General features: G+C 44.8%; 1 protein-coding gene across 1 annotated transcript; it reads left to right on the top strand.

Annotated features, from left to right (window-relative positions):
* The first annotated feature begins 324 nt into the window (after positions 1 to 324).
* CDSN (corneodesmosin) lies at positions 325 to 24,541 on the top strand. The gene is made up of 10 exons (XM_030197393.1): positions 325 to 498; positions 912 to 944; positions 7,019 to 7,096; positions 11,931 to 12,842; positions 15,993 to 16,085; positions 16,243 to 16,311; positions 19,265 to 19,339; positions 19,802 to 20,035; positions 21,279 to 21,363; positions 23,660 to 24,541. The coding sequence occupies exons 1-9, from the start codon at positions 423 to 425 to the stop codon at positions 21,314 to 21,316; spliced, it is 1,608 nt and encodes a 535-aa protein (XP_030053253.1). The 5' UTR covers positions 325 to 422; the 3' UTR covers positions 21,317 to 21,363; positions 23,660 to 24,541.
* The last annotated feature ends 339 nt before the right edge of the window (positions 24,542 to 24,880 follow it).

The following is a 24,880-nucleotide window of genomic DNA, read 5'->3' as shown; positions in this document are numbered from 1 at the left end:
TGGTATGGTAGAATCGCTCTATAGGTCCTGAATGTTTTGTATTCTCGGTATGCCTAGTACTGGATTTGGGGGGGGGGTGTTAAAAAATGACCGGCCCCGGGTGTCAACTACCCTAGGTACGCCACTGATCCCAGGCACCTGGAAAAACGAGTTTCATGTTTCCAAAAAGGAAGCACTGGCAAGGTGAAGGAGTGTTACACCCCACGGTGTGTCTCCTGAAATGCTTTCCCACCCACAAATGAGGAATGACAAGAGAGCTCCGATCGATCAATCGTATGAACTGCACCACACCTGAGGTGCCTCCTCCCTGCACATGGTATAAATACCATTAGGAGTGAGAGGCTGGGACAGAGGAAGACGGCAGACACAGAAGCTTAGAGGACTAGAAGAGAGGGAGCAAGGATCCACCCAGAACCCCAAGGATGGAAAGCAAAAGTCCTCCTTTCAAAATGATTTCGTATTGCCTTTTAATTTTGATTCCCTGCTTCCAGCTTTCTGGTAAGTTTTCTTAAATACCCAAGGATGTCTCTTATGCTGTAAGAGTTGTCATCTCATGCTGGCTGGTTTATGGGTGCTTTATAATAAAAGTTAGTAGGTACTAGAAGGGATGTCTCTTAATGCTTACATCTCTTGCTGGCTGGTGGGGCTTTATGATAAGTTAGTAGGTACTAGAAGCCAGGGATGTCTCTTATGCTATAAGATGTAGCCTCTCACTATAAATGACTCATAGGTTGCAAAAGTTACTAATACAGAGTTTAAATGATGCCTCTTATGGTGTAGGAGATGACATTTTATGTCATTTGGGAATTAGATGGAAGAAAGTTTTAAAGGGGGGAAAGAACAATGCTGTTTTGTAACCCAATGACTCCTACCCAAGTTAATGGGTTTTACCCTCCTTTCTATTCCCACAGACTCGAGTCCATTGCCATGCCGGGACCCTAGAGGTAAGCAAATACTCTTATTGGAGTGGGGGGGAGCAGGAGTGAGAAACTAAGTTTCCTTAGTTTGGGGAAGAAAGAGCACACCCTCTTCCCACACCTTAATATGCCAAATGGCACAGATAAGCCAGGCTGGTGTTAGACATGCTGAGGCCCTCTTCAAACTATTCCTACATCAGATTGAGGCAGGCTTGGAGCCTCTGTGGCATGTGGACCCAGGGCAATTGTCCTCCTAACATTCACATTTATTTACATACCATATTTGAAGACATTTTGGCTCCCTGCACCATCAAACACCATAACACCTTACAGCCCCTGAGGAAGGGTCTTGGGTGTCGAAACTTTGGGAAAGCAAGGCCTGTGAATACACTTGAGGTATATTCATATAAACTGCGATTGACTTGCCTGGTCTCTCATATTCTGCCAGAGGTGCCTGCATGTCAGCATAGACAGGTTAATTCAATCTTGCTTTTATCCACATTGCATGCTGGGACTTGTAGGTTCCTGCCCTTTCTAGAGGAACCGGAGCCACAAGTTCATCATCAGTGCAGCAAAGGTAATCCTAGGACTGGATCATATTTTTCTGGATGACTGATCATCATCTTTATTTCTAACAAAAATCGCCCACAATTTGGTTTGGTTCAAGTCTTTCTCATATAAAAAGTTTTGCTTCCCCATAAATCCTTTTTCATCTTTTACCACATACATCAGCTGCTGTGGATCAATGCATTGACATCATTTTTCCTTTGTGAAAGCTGCAAGGAAAGGAGGTGGGGGATGGGTGCTGATGACTACCAGTCCCGCAGCACCCTCCTGATTTCCTCAGGTTGTGGTGGAGATGCAGTTTTTGAAAACTCGTTATGACTGCTGAAGAATTAATCACCAAAAATGTTAATGTCAAACACTACTTGTAAGCTTGGGCAAGTCACTTCAGCTCCACTTGCTTCAGGCATTCTCTTAAGATTATAAACTTTTCCCCAAGGTTTTATTACATATAAATATTTATCACCAGCATACGATGCTAGAAAAATAGTCAGTGTCCTTATTAGTAATGAACACAGGCGTGGTTGGGCAAACCTCTTTTAATTAGTCAACCTGTTGTAACAAGTCTTACAGAGACACTACAGCTCTCCTCAGACAGAATCCAATGTTCTGGTGCAGGGATTCTAAACCCAGTCCCCAGCCAGGTTTTCAAGATAGCCATAACGAATATGCATGAGAGAAATTTCCATGCAGTACCTCCAATGTATACAAATCTATCTCATGCATATTCATTGTGGCTATCCTGAAATCCTGGCTGGCTGGGTGTGTCCCGAGGACTGGGTTGAGAACCCCTGTTCTGGACAAAATTGTTCTCTGTTCTTCACTGAAAGTGGCTCATGCTCTGTTCGGAGATCCCTTCCCATCCCCATTGCACCCCCTAATTTATTTATATTTTGAACTTTATATGGGACCTTACACAATTAAATCCTATATAAGTACATAAGGATTACCATACTGGGACAGACCGAAGGTCCATCAAGCCCAGCATCCTGTTTCCAACAGTGGCCAATCCAGGTCACAAATACCTGGCACGATCCCAAAACAGTACAATAAATTTTATGCTGCTTATTCTAGAAATAAGCAGTGGATTTTCCCAAAGTCCATTTTAATAATGGTCTATGGACTTTTCCTTTAGGTTGCCATCCAAACCTTTTTTTAAACCCCGCTAAGCTAACTGCTTTTACTACATTCTCTGGCAACGAATTCCAGAGTTTAATCACATGTTGAGTGAAGAAATATTTTCTCCAATTCATTTTAAATGTACTACTTTGTAGCTTCATTGTGTACCCCCTAGTCCTAGTATTTTTAGAAAGAGTAAACAAGCGTTTCACGTCTACCCGTTCCGCTCTACTCATTATTTTATAGACCTCTATCATATCTCCCCTCAGCCATCTTTTCTCCAAGCTGAAGAGCCCTAGATGCTTCAACCTTTCCTCATGGGAAGTCATCTCATCCCCTTTATCAGCCTGATGTTCAAAAGGGTCAAATCAAGCAGGAGAGGTTCCTGCCCAGTTAAATCCCGCTGAGCTGGCTATCAGTCAATATTCAGAAACATTTAAATGGGCAGAGCCTCTAAATTTTGCCTGTGACCGCCACTTTACTTTAATGGATTTATACCCCACATACGCGGGGACCCAGTTCTATGTGGCTTACATTAAGTTCTGTCGGAATTACAATGGAGCCAGTACAGGAAAGTAGGGGTTGACAAGAAATCTCATCAGCCGAAGGTAGGTTAAAGCAGATATGTAAAGCCCGCGCCCGTTCAGTTTCAACTACTTCGCAGCGAAGTCATTACAAGATATTTTATTCTACCTTCTGCATGTACACTTTGTGGTTTTCATCAGAAGTGTTTGAGCCCTGAAGGACAAAGTGGTTCCGTCAAAACACGGCCCTGTGTCGGGTCATATCTGGTGCTGAATAAAGTTCCTTCAACCTACCTTTAGCAGATGAGATTTCTTGGTCCACCCCTACTTGCTTGTACTGGCCTTTTGACTATACGTGGGTGTTTCCTTATCTTTCCAAAAATACTAGGACTAGGGGGCATGTGATGACAGTGTAGTAAATTTAAAACAAATCTGAGAAAATATTTCTTCATCCAACACCTAATTAAACTCTGGAATTTGTTGCCGGAGAACGTGGTGAAGGCGGTTAGCTTGGCAGAGTTTAAAAAGGGGTTAGACGGTTTCCTAAAGGACAAGTCCATAAACCACTACTAAATGGACTTGGGAAAAATCCACAATTCCAGGAATAACATGTATAGAATGTTTGTACGTTTGGGAAGCTCGCCAGGTGCCTTTGGCCTGGATTGGCCGCTGTCGTGGACAGGATGCTGGGCTCGATGGACCTTTGGTCTTTTCCCAGTGTGGCATTACTTATGTACTTATGTACCTTGACCTGTTGGTTGCTGTTTTGGAATTGCAATAGAGTCAGATGTACAAATAGAGTCCAATATACAATTCAAGCATTCCAGTTGCAGGTCAGGGGTGCATGAGAGGTAGAAAAGATATAAATGGGAGGTAGTGTAGTAATGTGATCTGGGTATATTTGTTGTACTGTCTGTCGTTTGTCGTTAGGTTGCATCGATCATCTGGAATTTTTTGTACAGAAATTTATTTATTTATTTGTTACATTTGTATCCCACATTTTCTCACCTATTTGCAGGCTCAATGTGGCTTACATAGTACCGTAAAGGCGTTCACCAATTCCGGTATGAACAAATACAGTAATGTTGTGGTAGAATAAGGTTCGTGTGTATAGACACCAGCGACGTACCAAGGGCAGGGTGATGGGGGAAGTCCGCCCCGGGTGCACACTGCTGGAGGGGTGCAAAGAGCAGCCGCGCACCTGTCGGCTCTGCTGGTTCCCTTCTCCCTCTGCCCCAGAACAGGTTACTTCCTGTTCCAGGACAGAGGGAGCAGGGAGCCAGCGGAGCCGAGAGCCACACGGCTGCTCCCAGCAGCCAAGAATGCACCCTGGGGGGGGGGGGGGGTTGATGCGCTGGGGGGTGTCATTGTGCCGGGGGGGGGGGTGTCGTGCTGCACCCGGGGGGGGGGGGGTTGCGCATTGGCGATCTGCCCCGGGTGGCAGCCGACCTAGGATCGTCACTGATAAACACATTAGGGAATCGTAGAGAGGAAGAATTATTACATGTCCATTACGAGCTTTAGTTTCGTTGTGTTGCAGGATACAGGTGTTTAAGTTGGGTCGGTAGGGTATGCCTCTTCGAACAGGTTAGTTTTTAATGATTTCTGGAAGTTTAGGTGATCATAAGTTTTGAGTTTTTTGCAGAAACTTTCATAGGTGATGTCATGCTGTGTGTCCTTTGGCAATGTGTTCCACCACCTTGCGGCGTTATATAGGGAGTTTGCGGTGTGGGCTGCTTTGTAGGTCACTCCTTTACAGCTGGGCTGGTGTATGATGAGGTAGTGTCTCAGTTTTTCCTTGCGGATAGCTTGTGGTGGTTCGACTAATGACATCATGTAATTTGGTGCAGTACCGTATACAATCTAGTACACAAAGGCGCAAATTTTGAAGATCACTCTTGCTCTTATTGGTAGCCAGTGTAGGTATTGCAGCAGTGACGTGGTGTGATCATATCTGGACGTGTCACAAATCAGGCGTGCTGAGGTATTTTGTGCTGTTTGTAGTTTGAGTGTGTATTCTCTACGTAGACTGCGTAGACTGCATTGCAGTAGTCTATTTGGGACAAGACAAGGCTTTCGGCTAGAATTTGGAAGGCCTTTTTTGAAAAATATGCTCTTATTCTTTGTAATTTCCAGATGGACTTGTCCAGTTGGTGCAGTGGTGCTCTGGGGGCAGAGCCAGCTTTAGGGGGGTGGCAAACAGGGCAATTGCCCTGGGCACCCCATACTACGTAAACCTGCCTCAAGCTGAAGAAGACATAGGCTGAAGACCTGCATTAGGCCCCCCTCCCCAGTTTCTGCCCTGGGCCCTGAATGTCCACCAGCCGTGTCTTGGGCCAGAGCTTGAACAGAGCCAGTATTTAACTGATTAGCAGTGATATTCAGTCTACTAACAAGTAATAGGATAAAGTTAGGACAGCAAAAAGACCGTCCTAGTTTTATCTGTCAAGCTAACCGGACACCAGTCTGAATATCAGCTGGTACCCGGATAACTTCTGGGAGAGAATCAGTGGCGTAGCTACGTGGGACCACGGGGGCCTGGGCCCCCATAGATTTGGCCCTGGACCCCCCTGCTGATGACCCTTTCGACCCCCCCCTCTTCCCACCACCAACCCTCCCCCACTGCTGCCGTCACCTACCTTTGCTGGTGAGGGACCCCAACCCCGGCCAGCCAAGGTCCTCTTCTTCCGGCGCAAGGCTTCGTACAACGTGCAGGACGTCAGACTCACAGAAACAGAACGAAGCCTTGCGCCAGAAGAAGAGGACCTCGGCTGGCGGGGGTTGGGGTCCCCCGCCAGCAAAGGCGGTGGGGGAGGGTTGGCAGCAGGAGGGAGGGTCGAGAGGGTCGTCAGGGGGGGTCAAAGTTGTTGTTGGTGGTGGTGGTGGTGGTGGCGGCGGCGCCGCCGAAGGGGGATCGGCGGCGCCGGGGGGGGCTAAAATGTGCCCCCTCACCTCTGGCTCTGGACCCCCCTCCCGCCGAAGTCTTGCTACGCCCCTGGTGAGAATAGTTATCCAAATATTCATGGCACAGTATTGACTATCCGGGCTTAATTCAGCCCATAGCTGTTAGAGACATAAACAATGACTGCTACGGGCTGAATATCAAGCCCTAAATTATCTGTTCAGACAGGCATTTGAGTTCTAGGTGTGGCAGACCAATGCTTATCTGATGATTACATTGGCAGAATGAGTGTCTCTGTATTTTATTTATTTATTTGTATGGTCACAGCAAGAAAATATCTAAAGTGGCTTTTTAATGTCTTTTGATGCTATTTTGCTTGTTTTTCATGTGATTTATGATATTACACATTATGGGGTCCTTTTACCAAGCTGCGGTAAAAAGTGGTTTGCGATAGTGTGGCTGCATGGAATTGAAGCCCACTAAGGCCACTTTTTACCATGGCGGAAAAAGGCCTATATTTTAAATTTATGTCAGTAATGGTCATGCATTCATTTTTCAATTGGTGTGCGGCCAGTACTGCCTGAACCTTTACTGTCAGATATTTAGGAAGCAATGAGGGCTCGCTCGCTAATCCAGCGGTAATCAGGCAGAATGTGGCAATAGCCGTGCGTTGCCCAATTACCGCCAGGCATACCTACTCCCCACAACGGTGTGTGCCAAAAACAGAACCACCACAGGCTGCCTAGGCATGCCCGGCGGTAGTGTTGTTTTCATACGAGCTACCCGCAGAGTAGCCCTACCATCCTTTTGTAAAAGGGTCCCTTGTTTTACTGGTCTTGTATTAGACGCTGTGCCATGAGGTAAACCACCAAAAATGGTAGCTTGAGTGGCATATACATTTTACATTTTAAAAATGTCAGTAGCCTGCCTGGATCTACTTGTGTGATGAATGCACTTTTAATTCTTTTCGTGGCCTCTATCTTATTTTTTAGCAGGGGGAAACGTCGATATGAGCCTGCCACTGTGTAATATCATCCAGACCATTCAGATGCAGGGTTCCAGCGGCTCCGGTAAGTTATGCCTAATGCAGGGAGGGAAAGGGAAGAGGGCTATGGGTATCTGGGAGCAAACAGGAGTGTCGAGGATGGCAAGGAGGGGAGCAGGTTGCAATGTAAGTCAAGCCAAGGGACTAGAAGTCCCGTCAATGTGCCATATTGGAGGCTCTAGTCTCTGAGATAGAGCCTTTTCTGTGGTGATTCTCAAAATTGCCACCTGAATTCCATATGATTGATCATTATGAGAGATTTCAGAAAACCTTAAAAACCTGACACTTCCTTGAAGAGGATGGTGAAAGCTGAGGAGAAGTTGGATTATGCTGTTGGAAGGGGAGGGAAATGAGGAATTTAAGAATTTTTAATGATTTGTAATTTGGGGGATATAATTGTATATTATTTTGGGTGTAGAGAGCGGTTGATGCAGGGAGGGGTGAGTAAATCAGTGGCAAAATTATCTCCTGCACGAAGGAGGTGGATGGTGTGCTGGTCACCTTGACCTTCAAGGCCCTCTCTTCATCCTTCTCCCCCTCCCCCAGCACAGATGATGCCAATTCATTTAATTTCCTTCCATCTTGCTGGTAGTGCAACTGTGCAATCTAACATTACAAATAGCCTTCAAAATGAGGTTTTGGCAGATTCCCTTCAAATATGGCTACCATCAACCCCACTCCTCCTCAACCCTCACCGAAGCCATACTTCTTTAGCTGTATTACAGAATGTAAACAGAAACCCATCAGTCTAGTCTTGCACACATGTGCTTCCACAGCTCCGAAACAAATAGGTTCAGCCCTACTGCCCTCCCCTAGTCCTGCATCTCCCCTTCCCTTATTTAATCCTCCCACTCTCCCATATATAGCATCTCTCCATCTCCCCCCCCCCTCCACCAGATGTCTTGCATTTCTTTTTCCCCCTCCCAACATCAACACCTTTTTCTCTTTCTTGTTCTGCTGCCAACCCCCCCCCCCCCCCCTTGCTTTTACCATGTCCTCTGAGTGCAGAACTATAACATTGAGTGAAATGTTAGAGATTTGGAATGTAAGTCATGTTACTGAAAATATTAATAAAAATAACCCAATAATGCTGTTGGCCACAAATTGTCTGTTGGATGAGGACAATGCAAAAATAAAAATCTATAAACCTTCCTTGGGTACATTGTGGGGCCCTTTTACAAAGGAACGTAAGAGCCTACGTGCATCCAGCGTGCACCAAATCAGTAACCGCCTGGTTGCCACCAGGGGCATAGCCAGACCTCAGCGGGAGGGGGGTCCAGAGCCCAAGGTGGGGGGGGCACATTTTAGCCTGCCTCCCCCAGCCGCCAACCCCACTGCCGTCGACCCTCCCCCGCCACTTTTGACCTCCCCCCCCCCCCCCCCACTGCCGCAAGGTACCTTTGCTGGTGGGGTTTCCTCAACCCCCGCCAGTCTTAGTCTTCTTCAGCGCCGGTCTCCGGCGCATTCACTCACTTCACTGATCTGTTCTGTGAGTCCTGACATCCTGCACGTTCTGAGCATGCTCAGTTTCACTTAAAGGAACGTGCAGGACGTCAGGACTCACAGCACAGATCAGCGAAGTGAGCAAACGCGCCAGAGACCAGCACTGAAGAAGACTAAGGCTGGCAGGGGTTGAGGACCCCCGCCAGCAAAGGTACCTTGCGGCGCTGTGGAGGGGGCCAGGACTAAATCTGTGGGGGCCCATGCCCCTGTGGCCCCACCTAGCTACGCCCCTGGTTGCCACGTGCCCCGGACAATAATTCTGAATTTGGTGTGTGCCAAAAACACACGGTAGAAAATATATTCTATTTTGTACTGCGTGGCGCTTACCCGGCGGTAAACAGCAGTGGACGTGCGCTGCATGCCTACTGCCTGGGTAGCGCATGAGACCTTACCACTAAGCCAATGGGTGGCAGTAAGGTCTCAAGCTGAAAATGGACGTGCGCTGGTTTTTATTTTGCCGCACGTCTATTTTCCAGCCCCTTAAAAAAAAGACCCTTTTTCCAGGACGTGGCAGAAACTGACCCAGCGCATGCCTAAAAGACACGCTCGCACTGCTACAGGCCACTTTTTGCCACAGCTTAGTAAAAGGGCCCCTGTGTAAATAATCATACGAGTATAAATAATGATAATGGAGGAGTAGCCTAATGGCTAGTGCAGCGGGCTGAGAAGCTGGGAAACTGGCTTTGATTTCTACTGTGACTCCAGGTACGAAAACTTAGCGGTCAATATTCAGCACTTAACCCTCTAATTTTAGTGGTCAAATCGGACCACACAAAACAGTCCTATCTTTATGTGGTGTCACGCAGGCGATTTACAGCTAAAATTAATGTTTGAATGTTTTTATTATGTTAAGTGTTGTATTATGTTTTATTATTATGACTGTAATCTTGTAACCTGTTCTGGGCATTGTTGAGAGTAAATAAATAATATCCCATTTAACTGAATAAGAGATAGTCAGCCGCATAAGCCTGGATATTCAATGCCGGTGCCTGGACATGGCAAAGCACTGAATATCCAGGGGAAAACGCTAGTGGCAGCTAAAAAACATTCACCAGCTGAATATCAACCCCTTAGATTGTGAGCCCACTAGGGACAGAGAAAGTACCTGTAGATAATATGTAAAGCTCTTTGGTTGTACCACAGAAAGCAAATAGAATGTTAGGTATTATTAGGAAAGGAATGGAAAACAAAAATGAGGGCATTATAATGCCTTTCTATCGCTCCATGGTGCGACCGCACCTTTAATATTGTGTTCAACTCTGGTTGCCACATCTCAAAAAAGACATAGTGGAATTAGAAAAGGTGCAGAGAAGGGCGATGAAAATGATAAAGGGGATGGGACAACTTCCCTAAGAGGAAAGGCTCAAGCGGCTAGGGCTCTTCAGCTTGGAGAAAAGACAGCTGAGAGGAGATATGATAGAGGTCTATAAAATAATGAGTGGAGTTGAATGGGTAGCTGTGAAGCGTCTGTTTATGTTTTTCAAAAATACTAGGACTAGGGGGCATGTGATGAAGCTACAAAGTAGTACATTTAAAATGAATTGGAGGAAACTTTTCTTCACTCAACGTGTCATTAAACTCTGGAATTCATTGCCGGAGAATGTGGTAAAGGCGGTTAGCTTAGCAGAGTTTTCAAAAGGTTTGGATGGCTTCCTAAAGGAAAAGTCCATAGACCATTATTAAATTGGACTTGGGGAAAATCCACTATTTCTGGGATAAGCACTATAAAATGTTTAGTACTTTTTGGGGATCTTGCCAGGTATTTGTGACCTGGATTGGCCACTGTTGGAAACAGGATGCTGGGCTTGATGGACCTTTGGTCTGTCCCATTATGGCAATACTTATGTACTTATATATTAGAAATATGGTATATCAAATCTATGATCTCTAACCCTTTGACGATACTGATAATTTAAACAATTTACCACCCCTTAAGCATGAGCACACTGAGGTGGTTTGCAAAAATAAAATCTAAAATTACTTAATAACCATATCCCCAATATTCAAGAGCTGAATGCCCTAAATTTATGCTCACAATTTCCTTCAACTCTTAAATTTAGGGGCGTAAAATGTGGGTGGCAACAGGTACATTTAGGGTAGGGGGAATGACAGTTAAGCTTAGCACTGATTTTCAGCAATAGGCTCATAAATCTAGGCAAAGAAATGGTGGGCTTACCAGAAGCGTAGCTAAATGGGTCGCCAGGAGGGTAGCCGCTTCCTCAAACAGACTTCCGATGGCACTGGCTTCTATTTTTCATGCGATCTGTCGCATTTAAAATACGCGCTGGCGCCATCAGCAGTCTGCTTTCCGCACCCTCAACCTGGCTTCGCTTCTGGAGCCTATGTTTCTAAGTATAACTTATATATGCTTATATTGTGTTCAATTCTGGTCGCCACATCTCAAAAAAGATATAGTGGAATTAGAAAAGGTGCAGAGAAGGGCGATGAAAATGATAAAGGGGATGGGATGACTTCCCTATGAGGAAAGGCTAAAGTGGCTGGGGCTCTTCAGCTTGGAGAAAAGATGGCTGAGGGGAGATATGAAAGAGGTCTATAAAATAATGAGTGGAGTGGAATGGGTAGATGTAAAGCTTCTGTATATGCTTTCCCAAAATACTAGGACTAGGGGGCATGCGATGACGCTACAAAGTAGTAAATTTGAAGCGAATCGGAGAAAATAATTCTTCACTGAACGTGTAATTCAACTGTGGAATTTGTTGCCAAAAAATGTGGTAAAGGCGGTTAGCTTAGCAGAGTTTAAAAAAGGTTTGGTCCGCTTCCTAAAGGAAAAGTTCATAGATCATTATTCAATTGGACTTGGGGAAAATCCACTATTTCTGGGATAAGCAGCATAAAATGTTTAGTACTTTTTTGGGATCTTGCCAGGTATTTGTGACCTGGATTGGCCACTGTTGGAAACAGGATGCTGGGCTTGATGGACCTTTGGTCTGTCCCAGTATGGCAATACTTATGTATAAGCTTTCTGATGCCTGAAAGGCACATGGTAGGAGCCTGTTCTTTAAAGGAAAGAAGATGCCTACTTTCCTTTATTAAATACTAACTTAACTGGGTATGTACACACACACAACATTTAGATGTGAGCACTTTCGTGAACCATAGAGCTGGTGCTAAGTGTGAGCAGTACCTGCATAACTTACAGTATTCTTTAGGTTTATGTGCATAAGTAAGAGCCCTGCCTATGTACGCCCCCTTTGAAATATGTGCTATGTGGGTATTTGCAGAAAACAGTGCTTAGGCAGCATGCTAGCATATACGTACCTGTGTACCCAGTTAGCTCCCAGTTTATAGAATTGCCCAGTAAATCCTTTTTTGTAACTCTCATCCTTTCTTCCCAGGTTCTGCAGGAGCTTCTGGTGGCTCTGCCGGGTCTGTGTTTGTGTCTGGAAACAGTGGTGGATCTTATGGCTTCTCGCATTCTGGAAGCAGTGGAGGGTCTTCAAGTTCTTCACAATCCATTCAGATCAGTGGTGGATCATCCTCAGGCTCGGCACAATTTCCCGGACATGGTGGGGGCTCATCACAGGTTGTTCAAATCAGTGGTGGATCTTCCGGTTCCTCTGGATTCCAGGGAGGATCATCAGGTTCACAGTTCACCGGATATGGTGGGAGCTCATCACAGGTTATCCAAGTCCCTGGTGGAGGATCCTCTGTAATCTATGGAGGATCATCTAGTTCACAAGGTGGAAGACCCTCGGGGTCATCACAGGTTATCCAAGTCCCTGGTGGATCCTCTGTAATCTATGGAGGATCATCTGGTTCACAAGGTGGAAGACCCTCGGGCTCATCACAAGTTATCCAAGTCCCTGGTGGATCCTCTGTAATCTATGGAGGATCATCTGGTTCACAAGGTGGAAGACCCTCGGGCTCATCACAGGTTATCCAAGTCGTTGGTGGATCTTCTGGTGGATCTTCTGGTTCCTCTGTAATCTATGGAGGATCTGGTTCACAAGTTGGAATACCCTCAGGCTCATCACAGGTTGTCCATGTCAGTGGTGGTGGAGCTTCTGGTTCCTCTGTAATCTATGGAGGATCATCTGGTTCACAAGGTGGAAGACCCTCAGGCTCATCACAGGTTATCCATGTCGGTGGTGGTGGATCTTCTGGTTCCTCTGTAATCTATGGAGGATCTGGTTCACAAGCTGTAAGACCCATAAGCTCATCACAGATTATCAACATTGGTTCCTCCAAAATCCACGGAGGACCACCTGATTCCCTGTTCCCAGGGTATTCGGGTATAGTACACTTGGGTAAGCATTGTCAGAAGATATGAGAATAAACAATTCCCCACCTTGCAAACTTTCCTCATTGGTATTTGAATAGGGAATCTTGCATTTGTGGAAGAGTGTGGTGAAGAGGCAAAGCAGGGTAGACAGAGGAACAAGGGGTAGAGAAAGCACAAAAATCTCAGACACTATAGAGTGGACAGGTGGCAAGACAGGTACTGCTCCTAATAAAGGGTGGGAGATAAAAGGCTGAGACATTCAACAGAAAACAAATTTAGATGATTAACTCACACACTCTATAAGAATTCTACCAGCAATAGAAGGTTATTTTCAATATCGGCCACTCAGTTGCTCCCGATTAAATTATGAGTAAACCAGTATTTCTAATGTTTTCTACAAGCTAATAACATGGTATCCATGCCTGGATATGTGGATGGAAGGGAATACTATAAGATGGGAGATTTCATTCTGCTTCTTTCAGGAAGGCAAGAGGTCACTGGTGGGGCAGCCCTAATTAAAAGGGAGATCCCAATAATAATCAGCACAGGGTAACTCTGACAACAGCTAACAATGGTCTCTACAAGATGGCATTCATAGAAATTAATAATAAACATTTTAACCTACCTAAAGCAATACATCAAAGTGGCTTACAAGATAAATATAATATACATACAAAATTTAAAATAACAAAACAATCCTAAAAATCCATACCACATCATTAAGCAATTTACAGGTTAAACATAAAGGATTAGATTCTATTTATGGCGCCTGAAAAATCGCCCCCCCCCCCCCCCCCCCCAAATTCTGCCTAGGCATATTCTATAAACCGCGCCTAAATCTAGAATACACCTAGGGGGTTTATGGAATACACCTAGCGGCCATTTACGCCAAGTAAAACTTGGTGTAAATACCGGCTCCTAAGTTAGGCACAGAGCAGGCATATTCTATAACTGTGTTTCGCAAGCCAGTCCTGGACTACCCCTTGCCAGTCAGGTTTTCAGGATATCCACAATGAATATGCATGAAATATCAGTGTACGCAAATCAAGTTCATGCATTCATATTGTGGATATCCTGAAAACCTGACTGGCAGGGGTACTTCAGGACTAGACTTGGGGAAATATTGTTCTATAACCCTGTGCGTAGGTTTTTGGAACTCCCATGACTCGTCCATTCCACGCCCATAGCCATGCTCCCTTTTTGGCAGCACACATAAAATGTATGCAGACCACTTTACAGAATGTGCTTAGCAAGTAGTATGCATAAATTCTAATTAACACCAATTATATGTACATAAGTATTGTCACACTGGGACAGACCAAAGGTCCATCAAGCCCAGCAGCCTGTTTCCAACAGTGGCCAATCCAGGTCATAATTACCTGGCAAGATCCCCAAAAAATACAAAACATTTTATATGCTTATCCCAGAAATAGTGGATTTTCCCCAAGTCCATTTGAATAATGGTCTAAGGACTTTTTCTTTAGGAAGCCGTCCAAATCTTGTTTAAACTCTGCTAAGCTAACCACCTTTACCACATCCTCTGGCAATTCCAGAGTTTAATTACACACTGAGTGAAGAAATATTTTCTCCAATTCGTTTTAAATTTACTACTTTGTAGCTTCATCGCATGCCCCCTAGTCCTAGTATTTTTGGAAAGCGTAAACAGACGCTTCACATCTACCCATTCCACTCCACTCATTATTTTATAGACCTCTATCCTATCTCCCCTCAGTCATCTTTTCTCCATGCTGAAGAGCCCCAGCCGCTTTAGCCTTTCCTCATAGGGAAGTCGTCCCATCCCCTTTATCATTTTTGTCACCCTTCTCTAAATTTATTTTATTTTTATTTATTTTTATTTTATTTGTACCCCGCGCTTTCCCACTCATAGCAGGCCCAATGCGGCTTACATATTATATACAGGTACTTATTTGTACCTGGGGCAATGGAGGGTTAAGTGACTTGCCCAGAGTCACAAGCCTGTGCCTGCAGTGGGAATTGAACCCAGTTCCCCAAAGTCCACCACTGTAACCACTAGGCCACTCCTCCACTCCTATAGTGCTAATTACGCTGATTGGCTAGTTAACCAATTAGGTTATACACAGTGTTATGGAATACACTTAAATTTCCTCGTGAATCTCTCAGCATGATATATAGAATCCGAGGGATAATACATAATTTTAAAAATTTAAAATAATAATAAAACCTTCTCAAATACCAATGAGTTTATTATAAGAACTTCTTCAACTATAGAAACAAAAAATATATATGGACAAGCATGTTTTATCAATTTTGTAAACTAATCCTGCCCTCTTTTAAGTTCTGTTGGTATTCTAATGCAACTCCTCTAAATTTTTTGTGACTAGCAAGCAACCTAGTATTTGAAGCAAAGGGAAGTTGTAACTTATTACGGTGAATACTCCAAGAAGATCGAGTGTGGTGAAAAGTTTCCAATAATTAATTAAAGAAGAAGGACATAAGTCATGCAGAATCCTAAAGCTTAAATTCTATCCTACCTTTAAAGGAAGTCAAGGAAATGATCTCAAAAATGATTTAGTCCAGACTTTTGTAAAATAATCTTTGCTGCTGGATTTTATAATAATTGAAGTTCAACCAAAGCTTTCTTGGAAAGTCTAAGCTGAAGAATGTTACAATAGTCCAAATGAAATAGTCCAAGCATTGTGTTATCTTTTGTAAATCCTTGAGTGAAACAAAAATCACCTACCTCCAAAAAGCATGCGTAAATAACAAAAAAAAACATTTTTTCCCAACTGTCCAGCCTGAAGATCCAGATCTAAATTGGGGTCATGGATTACTCCAAGACTTTTAATTTCAGGGTCCTTTCTGCCATTGTGGGTTTTTTTTTATTATCCACCCGTAACATAATGGTTCCATTTAAATTTAGCTTGAGAAAGGAAGCATTCAACCAATTAAATCATAACATCTATTTGCAAGATCATAGGACTCCTTTAATGTGGATTGTAAAGGGAATATAACTTGAATATCGTCCATATAGATAAAATAATATAACCTCAGAGACATAAGAACTTCATACAGTGATAATCAAAGTTGGGAGAAGGGGGAAACAGTTGGTAGAATTATGGCAGTCTCCTGGATGTACAGAAATGTGCCCCATTGATGCCCAAATAACTCAATATATCTCATCCTTTTCTTCTAGGAAACATGAAACTGGAAGACATCCCTGTCTCTCTAGGGTGTGATAAAGTGAAAACATTTTCTCAAGGTTCATCTCAAGGTTCATCTAGAGTAGGTATGTTTCTGGCTAAGGAATGGTTGACTATGATGTGACAATGCTGTGGCTGTGGTCACTGACCATACCTGGGAATGGTTAACCATGATTCACTAATGCTGTGACTGTGGTAGTGCTGCCTTACAACATCCCACAACTTGGTATTTCTTTCCTACAGTCTCTGTTGGAAGTGGAGGCCCTCCACCCTGCCTAGATGGGATTTCCAGCAGCTCAGGCTCCTCTTCAGGTAATAGGGGTACCTGCTTTGGATAATTAAAATAGTCCTGTCACCTTCAATGGGGGTCTCCTTCCTAAGAAACTAGGGATGGACCTGTTGCACCTCTCCTAGGCCCTGTTGCTCCTAACACTGGCGTTAGAGCCAATAAGCACTGGTGCTAATCTGCGTAGAACGTTCCAAGGGCGTGAACACCAATGATGGCTGTAAATTATATTTAAATGTAGTCAAAACTTATGTTAATAAGGTCATTTGCTATTCCTTCCCAATACTCGGAGAACAATGAACACACAAACCCTGCTGTTAACACTAGAAACCTACCGCCAGCTCGGAGCTGACATTGAGGGGTTTGAAGAGAGGATTTCTTATGATTTTTCTGTTTAAGATCTGCAAGTTTTGGAAGTGGAAAGAAGCCTGTGCCAGTACTGAGAAACAAATGTGTACGAGTCCATGCAAAAACAAAAGTGAAAGCCAGGGTTGCCAGGTGGAAAATTTTTTTCCCACCCAATCCAGCCTAAAAACAGCCCAAAACCCGCCCAAACTCAAACCCCGCCCCTGACACCCCCGCCCCGCCTCCCCCGTCACCGGTCCCGCCTTCCTCGTCATCGGCCCCGCCTCCCCCGTCATCAGCCCCGCCCAAAACGTCACTAACCCCGCCCCCCACAGCCGAAAAACCCGCCTGAAAACCGCCCAAAAGAAAAAAAAGAAGCCCAAAAAACCGCAACCCGCCGCGGGCAAAAATTTCCCACGGCGGGTCGCGGAAAACCGCCCAATTGGGCGGTAAAACCGCCCACCTGGCAACACTGGTGAAAGCTCACATTGGTGCCTGTTTTCTGCACTTAAATATAAGCCTTTCAGGTTTAAAAAAAAATATTTGAAAAGTTTATATTTAAAGGTGCAGAACAGTGCTGATGTGTGCTTCACTTCTGGGTTTGCCTGGCGCATGCGCAGAAGAGCTGGGCTTACTGTGAAACTCTTGTGTCTCATAGCATGCATATAATTTGAATGCCATTAGCTCTGAGCATTGGAGGGCTGTTCCTGTGGTATGGGCGGGCGGTGTTCACTTTAGCACCGGAGCTTTGAGCATCGGGGTCCTAGCAAGCAGAAAATATGAGGGGCAATTCCATAAAATGCACTAGATAGGGCTGCCAAAATACAGGATGCTAAGCGCAAATTCTATAACAGCATCTGGCTTTTAAATGCCAATGTTTAGGCACACCCACTTACGCCACGTCTATGGCAAACATCAACATGTGAACCTAAATGCTGAATTTCAGCAGGCAAATGATACTAGAAGCAGAACAAAACTGAATCCGTGGCTCGGTTTCAGCCGGAACTGGAACTGAAAACAAAAGTGTGGCCCCACCCCCACTAAACTGCCCCCCCCCCCCCCCCCCCCGAGTCAGCCTCCCACTCCCCCTGAGAGAAAACCCATCCCCTACATTGACTTGCCCACCATGGCTCTGCCCGCCTTCCCCCTTCCTGGACCTACCTTCTAAAGACCCTAGTGGTCTAGTGGGTTCTTCAGAGCAGGAGAATCCTGTGTTGTTCAAAATTACGGGCAAGAATGCAATGGGAGGTTGTGGCCACTGTTTTGGAATTGAGAAAGGCATGAGCAGGATGCTGCAAGGGGGCATGGACCGGGGAGGAGCATGGAGTGGAGGAGTGGCCTAGTAGTTAGAGCACAGGTCTTGCAGTCCACACGTAGGCAGTTCAAATCCCACTGCTGCTCCTTGTGATCTTGAGCAAGTCACTTAACCCTCCATTGCCTCAGGTACAAACTTAGATTATGAGCCCTCCTGGGACAGAGAAAGATCCAGAGTACCTGAATGTAACTCACCTTGAGCTACTACTGAAAAAGGTGTAAGCAAAATCTAAATAAACAAATAAATAAAATACTAGCTTACTCCAGGATTCTATATACGGCGCCTTAATTTCCACGCAGAAATTGAAGCATATTCTATAACAATGCACATAATTTAATTGGTAAACTAGCTAATCAGCGCTGTTAATTGGATGTTAAGCAATTATCAGCACTAATTGGCATTAAGATTGACGTGCACAACTCGCACATGGTACACTTAAATTCTAAGTTGAATAGATGACACATGAACATTTCTCAAATTTATGTGCGTTGTTATAGAATACACCTGTTCTGCGCCTAATTTAGGTATTGGGATTTACACCAAGTAAAACATGGTGTAAATGGCCGCAACTAAATTTGGTCACATGGAAAGGCGCTCGGCGTATTCTATATACCTTGCGAAAATGTAAGCCCTATTCTTTAAAATATAGGCGCACTTTAGAGAATACGCCTAGGCGTATTTTTCTTCCACATGGAATTTTCAGGCACCGTATAGAGAATCTAGCCTTTAGTGTGGATCTCACACCTAGCTTTGGGCACCAGCATTCACACCTGCCAAATCCTGGTGCAAATGCTGATGCCTACTTTATGGCAGTTGGTCATGCAACTGGTAGTATTCTCTAATGTCACGTCTAACTTCTGTCTATAGCCATGCCCTTTTGGAGTTGTGCGCTATAAAACGTAGGCGCTGATGTTACAGAATAGCGCCTGGGCAGCTGCGGGTGCAACATTCAATTGTTGCCAATTAATGTCAATTATTAAATGACACCTCGCATCTGCCCTAGTTGACCAACTTTGGGCAACCTCTTTAGAACATGGGGGATGGTGTGTTTCCACCTCAAGTCAGGCACGTAACTTCAGACTTTCGCTAGTATTTCTATATCAGCATTTACACGCGTAACTACCATTATAGAATTTGCACTTAGTGCACATCACCCGAGATGTAACTTTAGGTGACCTTTTGATAATTACCCTCTGAGTGCACATAGATTCCGCCATTTATTTTTCAATCACCGTACAATTACCCTGCGTACTTGGCAATAAAGCGGTCTATTGGAATAGTATTACTCAGAAATACAAACTCTCCATCTCATTATACAGGTTCTTCGGGAGGTGGTGGATCCTCAAGCTCTTCTGGTGGATCCGGTTCAGTTCAGACTTCTGGGGGATCTTCAGGTAACCCTCTGAAATGAATCAAATCTCAGATACCTTTCCCATACTTTCTCAAGTCTCTCTAGCACTGAACGATAGAGCCTCGAAATGCAGTTAAGGCCAACCCAAATGATTCTGATAGGCTCCATAGCCTAGCATCTCCTCTTCCCTATTTTCCTCCAGGGTGTCCAGCATCTCTCCTTTCCAACTCCCACTACCACAGCCATCACCATCACCACCATCCAGCAGTTCCCCCTTCCTTTCTGTGGCCTGCTTTCTCCCTTTATCCACTGCCAGCTCTCTTCTCTGCCCTGGCATCCTACAGTTCCAACTGCTGTCCCCACCTTAGGCCTGCTGGATCCTGCCCCCTCCAACACAAACTTCTTGTTGGAAGAGGGAGGGACACGGCAGGCCTTTAGCACCTGCAAGCAGTTTTTGAGTCCTCACACATAAGCAATCATACAATTGTTCTATCTCCTTACACAGGTTCTTGGCCTGGTGGATCCTCTGGTTCATCCGGTGGATCGTGGGGTCAAAGTTCTGGCGGATCTTCTGGTGGATCAAGTCAAATACACATTTCTGGAGGATCCTCTGGTTCATCCGGTGGATCGTGGAGTCAAAGTTCTGGTGGTGGTGGATCAAGCCAGATACACATTTCTGGTGGATCTTCTGGTTCTTCTGGTGGATCGAGCCAAATACACATTTCTGGTGGATCCTCAGGTACTCTCTGAAATGAATCATGTCCCAAATATTAACTTTTCCGGTAACGGAATTCAAACATGCGTGGGATAAACATAAAGGAATCCTGTGCAGAAGAAAGGGATCCTCAGGAGCTTAGCCTAGAATGGGTGGCAGAGCTGGTGGTTGGGAGGCAGGACTAGTGTGGGCAGACATATACGGTCTGTGCTGGGGCTGGTGGTTGGGAGGCGGGACTAGTGCTGGGCAGACTTATACGGTCTGTGCCGGGGCTGGTGGTTGGGCGGCGGGGATAGTGCTGGGCAGACTTATACGGCTTGTGCCAGAGCCGGTGGTGGGTGGCAGGGATAGTGCTGGGCAGACTTATACGGTCTGTGCCAGAGCTGGTAGTTGGGAGGCGGGGTTGGTGGTTGGGAGGCGGGGATAGTGCTGGGCAGACTTATACGGTCTGTGCCAGAGCTGGTGGTTGGGAGGCGGGGTTGGTGGTTGGGAGGCGGGGATAGGGCTGGCCAGACTTATACGGTCTGTGCACTGAAGAGGACAGTACAAATAAAAAAAAAAAAGTAGCACATATGAATTTATCTTCTTGGGCAGACTGGATGGACCGTGCAGGTCTTTTTCTGCCGTCATCTACTATGTTACTATGTTACTATGTTTTTTCTATAAAGCTTTGTCTTAGGTGTGTGATGTCAGAAGCAATCATTTCGTTGCCAGATAATGTGGTAAAGGCGCTTATAGCCTTATTGGGGTTTTAAAAAAGGTTTGGACAGCTTCCTAAAGGAAAAGGCCATAGAACATTATTAAAATGGACTTGGGGAAACTCCACTGCTTATTTCTAGGATAAGCAGCATAAAATATATTGTACTTTTTTGAGATCTTGCCAGGTACTTGTGACCTGGATTGGCCACTGTTGGAAACAGGATGCTGGGCTTGATGGACCTTTGGTCTGTCCCAGTATGGCAATACTTATGTACTTAAATTCAAGAGCTATAGATAGAGCTTTATAATGTGTATCTATGATTCTCCTGAGGGTCCCTGCACTGCATGGTGGACCTCTATAATGTTTATCTAAGTTTGTACAGCACGGTTCTTACAAATGTTTGTTTTAGAATTTTTGGTGATTTAGCAATGTTTGTTTTAGTATATGTTTGTTTATCTTACTGTGTATGTTTTTTATGGTTACCCACCTCAACTTTCAGAGAGTGTGGGAAATACATTTGTAATAGAACAAACAAAAATACATTTTGGGTTACTTTTATGTCCACAGGAAATAATCAGATCCAGATAGCTGGAAACCGCCCTTAGGTCAGCATCGCTCCTTCAGGATGCCAGCGCTGATTTTCAGAGCTCAGGTATGACACACATCCCAAGCGGCTGAGAACGATTCAAAAGTACCTGAAATGTGCCACGAGGAGCTAGGCTACGCAGCCAGGCCTGGGAACAGCTGACCACACTGGGACTGGCTTATGCCAGTGTGCCAAGACTGGAACTGTGGGCATTAATCATGATTGAGAACGCACAAGCTTCACACCCATAGTCTGAGCCATTAAGTTTGTGATAAGGTGAACCTGGCTCGGTGCTAAACCAGGAGCAAATAAAACCTAGGAGAGACCCAACAGGAGTCAACGTTTGGAAGTGTAGAACACTCCATTTAAAGTTATATGAATTTTCAGCAGCACTTTGACGTCTAAGGAACCACTTGAAAAGTTACCTGTAACACTAAATGGAGCGTTACAATTTAGAAATTATAACTGCTTTTTCTCTCTATCAAGAACGTAGATATCTAAATTATACACTCAGGGTACGATTCTGTAAGTAGGTGTTTCTGTTTAGGCACTTCAATGCCATGCAATGACACCCGATTTTGTACCAGATCCTGGGCACCCAGACTCCGTTGTAGGATACCAACATAACCCAGTAGTGTACCTACAACTTAGGTGTTCAGTGTTACACCAGCCGTAGACCTGGTGTTGCTGCAGGTGCCTAAACCCAACAAGGGGGATCATGCCTTGAGTGAATTCTTTCAAAAAGGAGATAAATAAATCCTAATAAATAAATAAATTACAGTATACTGTAAATTGTGTGCATGAGTGACAGCACCGCCCATGCTACACCCATATGAATGACCCTCTTGCATTTATGCTCTAGCCCCCAGTTTCTATAAACTTGTGTGCACAATTTTATGCTATCTCTTGGCGTGCGAAGTGGAACACACAAGTTAACACAAGTTATAGAATAGGGTCAATTGCATGCTTAATTTAATAATTAGCTGCTTTGTAAGCAGGAAGAGTGGTTAATGCAGTGGACCTTGATCCTGGGGAACTGAGTTCAATTCCCATTGCAGCTCCTTGTGACTCTGGGCAAGTCACAACCCTCCATTGCCCCAGATACAAAATAAGTACCTGTATATAATATGTAAACCACTTTGAGTGTAGTTGCAAAAAAAAACCCCACAGAAAAACAGTATATCAAGTCCAATTCTCTTTCCCCCATATTGTGCTACCACAAAGTGGGTGCAGAGGCCTGGGCAGGTCAGGCACTTACAGAAGCAGGTTCTAGAATACTATCAGTTACATGCCCATCTGAAAAGCAAGGACCCCTGACGCAGGGCATTTGCTGAAACACGGCCGTGTTGGGTCAACAATAAAATGTATAACCAGAGTGTGGCTCTAGTGACATCATTATTCCCCCTGGCCATCTCCGCTTTTTGCTATTAAGGTGTATGTAAATGATACAGAGGGTCACTACAAATTAAGGATGATGCATGCAAAATACAAATTGTACATTGACAATTACATTACAAAATACTAGCGTAGCATTAAGTCCATAGTTAGGCACAAGCATTTACATCAGCCAATAAGCTTGTGCCTAAAATTAGGTGCATAAATGTTGTCAGTCACGGAAAGGGCTGTTTTATACTGGGCACGGCATGTACATGCATGTAAATGAACAGAATATCAGCACTTTTGAGGCATAAGTGTACACTTAAATACAAAAGAGGTGGCAAAGCAATTATGCATTATTCATGTGAGAAACAGGAGAACAAAAATGTTCCACAGGAACAGCAAAAAGTGGCCAGGGCAGATTAATGATATCACTGGATCCACACTTTGATTCTAAATTTTATTATTGACGTGACACGGCTGTATTGGCATGTGCCTGAGTCAGGGGTCCTTGTTTTTCAATATGAGTAACCCCCCCCCCCCCCCCCGATATTCAGCTGATGGCGCTTTGCCTGCCCACTGCCAGCATTCTACCTGGATAGTTAATGGCGGGCTGTTTCTGGTGACTGGAAATTAATATCTCGTTTTTTCAATGATTGTTAGCACATAATCAGTTAAGTCAATATTTTCAGACTTAACCAGCCATAGCTTAGCAGGCAAAGATAGGCCTGGCCGCTAAGCCTAGCCAGTTACATTCCGAATATCGGGACGTAACCAGTCATGCCCCCGGAACACCCTCATCACTGGCTCTATTTTTGGTGCTAACCGGGCATTTTCAGAAGTGATAACCAGTTAAATGCCGCTGAAAATTATTGGCTATCAGCCAAGACGACAGTTAAATCTGTCGGTGGCCATTCCCAGCCGGTTAACTGGCCACTCGAAGAGCAGAACCTGCTAATTATGTTCTTTTCTTCTCTGTTTGCAGGGTTATTGTACAGACTCCCTCCACCTCTTCTGCTGCTAAGTTTGAAGGAAGGGATCTGAAGAACGGGAAAGGGGTGGATGGCACGCCTCTCTTCCTCCTCCCCACAACATGAAAACATTTGCAAATGAACGCTCATCTCTTGGAAGACTGAAGTTATATGCTAAAGACAATTTAAACAAACGTTTTTTTTTGTGGGTGGGAGGGGGTTAGGGAAGAGGGTTTTCTTTGCTTGAAAAATACCCGTTCAAAACCGAGTTTTGAATCTTGATAGGGGGAGGGTGATAAAATTGAATGACCCACTAAAAGTCAAGAAGAGCGCTCCCCATTTTCAGTCCATCCCCCAAACTTTCCTCCACATTCCAGATTGACCTCTCAGACCCTCCTATCCGCTGCCCACTCCCCTCCCCCCATCGCAGACTGTGCACCAGATCTCTGCTTCAGTGACCGAGCACCACCAGCTCCCAGTCCACAGGATAGACAGGAGAGTCACTGCAGTTCAAGGAGTGGCACCATGGGTTCCCGGGGCGGGCACACGCAACGGTGACATGGAACGCTGAAGCACCGTGAGCTGCTACCAGATGCACTGGGGTGGCTGCCTGCATTGTATATCCAGTTCTGTTGCAGTTACGCTTGCTATGACACTGTGGCAATAAATATCCACTGTCAGCTTCATAATTGTCATTTGAGGCACTGCTTCCCAACCCTCTTCCATAAGTGTTCCTGGCCAGTCAAGTTTTCAGGGTTACCACCACGAATATACATGTGACAAATCTGCACACAGCAAAGATCCATTGCATGTAGAGCTGTCTCTCATGCATATTCATGGTGGTAACATAACATACATAGTAACATAGTAGATGATGGCAGATAAAGACCTGTACGGTCCATCCAGTCTGCCCAACAAGATAAACTCATAGCATAAGGTATGATGTGATCCTGCAGATGAATACTTGATCTTGATTGGTCCGTGATCCTGAAAACCAAACTGACTAGGTTTGCTTCCAAGAGAGGACTGAGAAACACTGATTTAAGGCACATGATATACCCACAATAGCCCAGCTGATCAGCCCAGGTTGTTTGTCGGTCTGCTTGTGGACCTTGGGGGGTGGGGGAAGAGTGGCTTGTACAGACTTTGCACTAATCTACATGAGACCCTGACTGGCTTCAGTGATCCCTCCCTACATGGCCACACAGACTCATTAGCACACGAGTCACACCCAA

This window comes from Microcaecilia unicolor, chromosome 3 (assembly GCF_901765095.1).
Source record: "Microcaecilia unicolor chromosome 3, aMicUni1.1, whole genome shotgun sequence".
In the NCBI taxonomy this organism is placed as follows: Eukaryota; Metazoa; Chordata; class Amphibia; order Gymnophiona; family Siphonopidae; genus Microcaecilia; species Microcaecilia unicolor.
The sequence above is the reverse complement of the archived record's forward strand: the minus strand, read 5'-3'. Positions and strand labels throughout refer to the sequence as shown.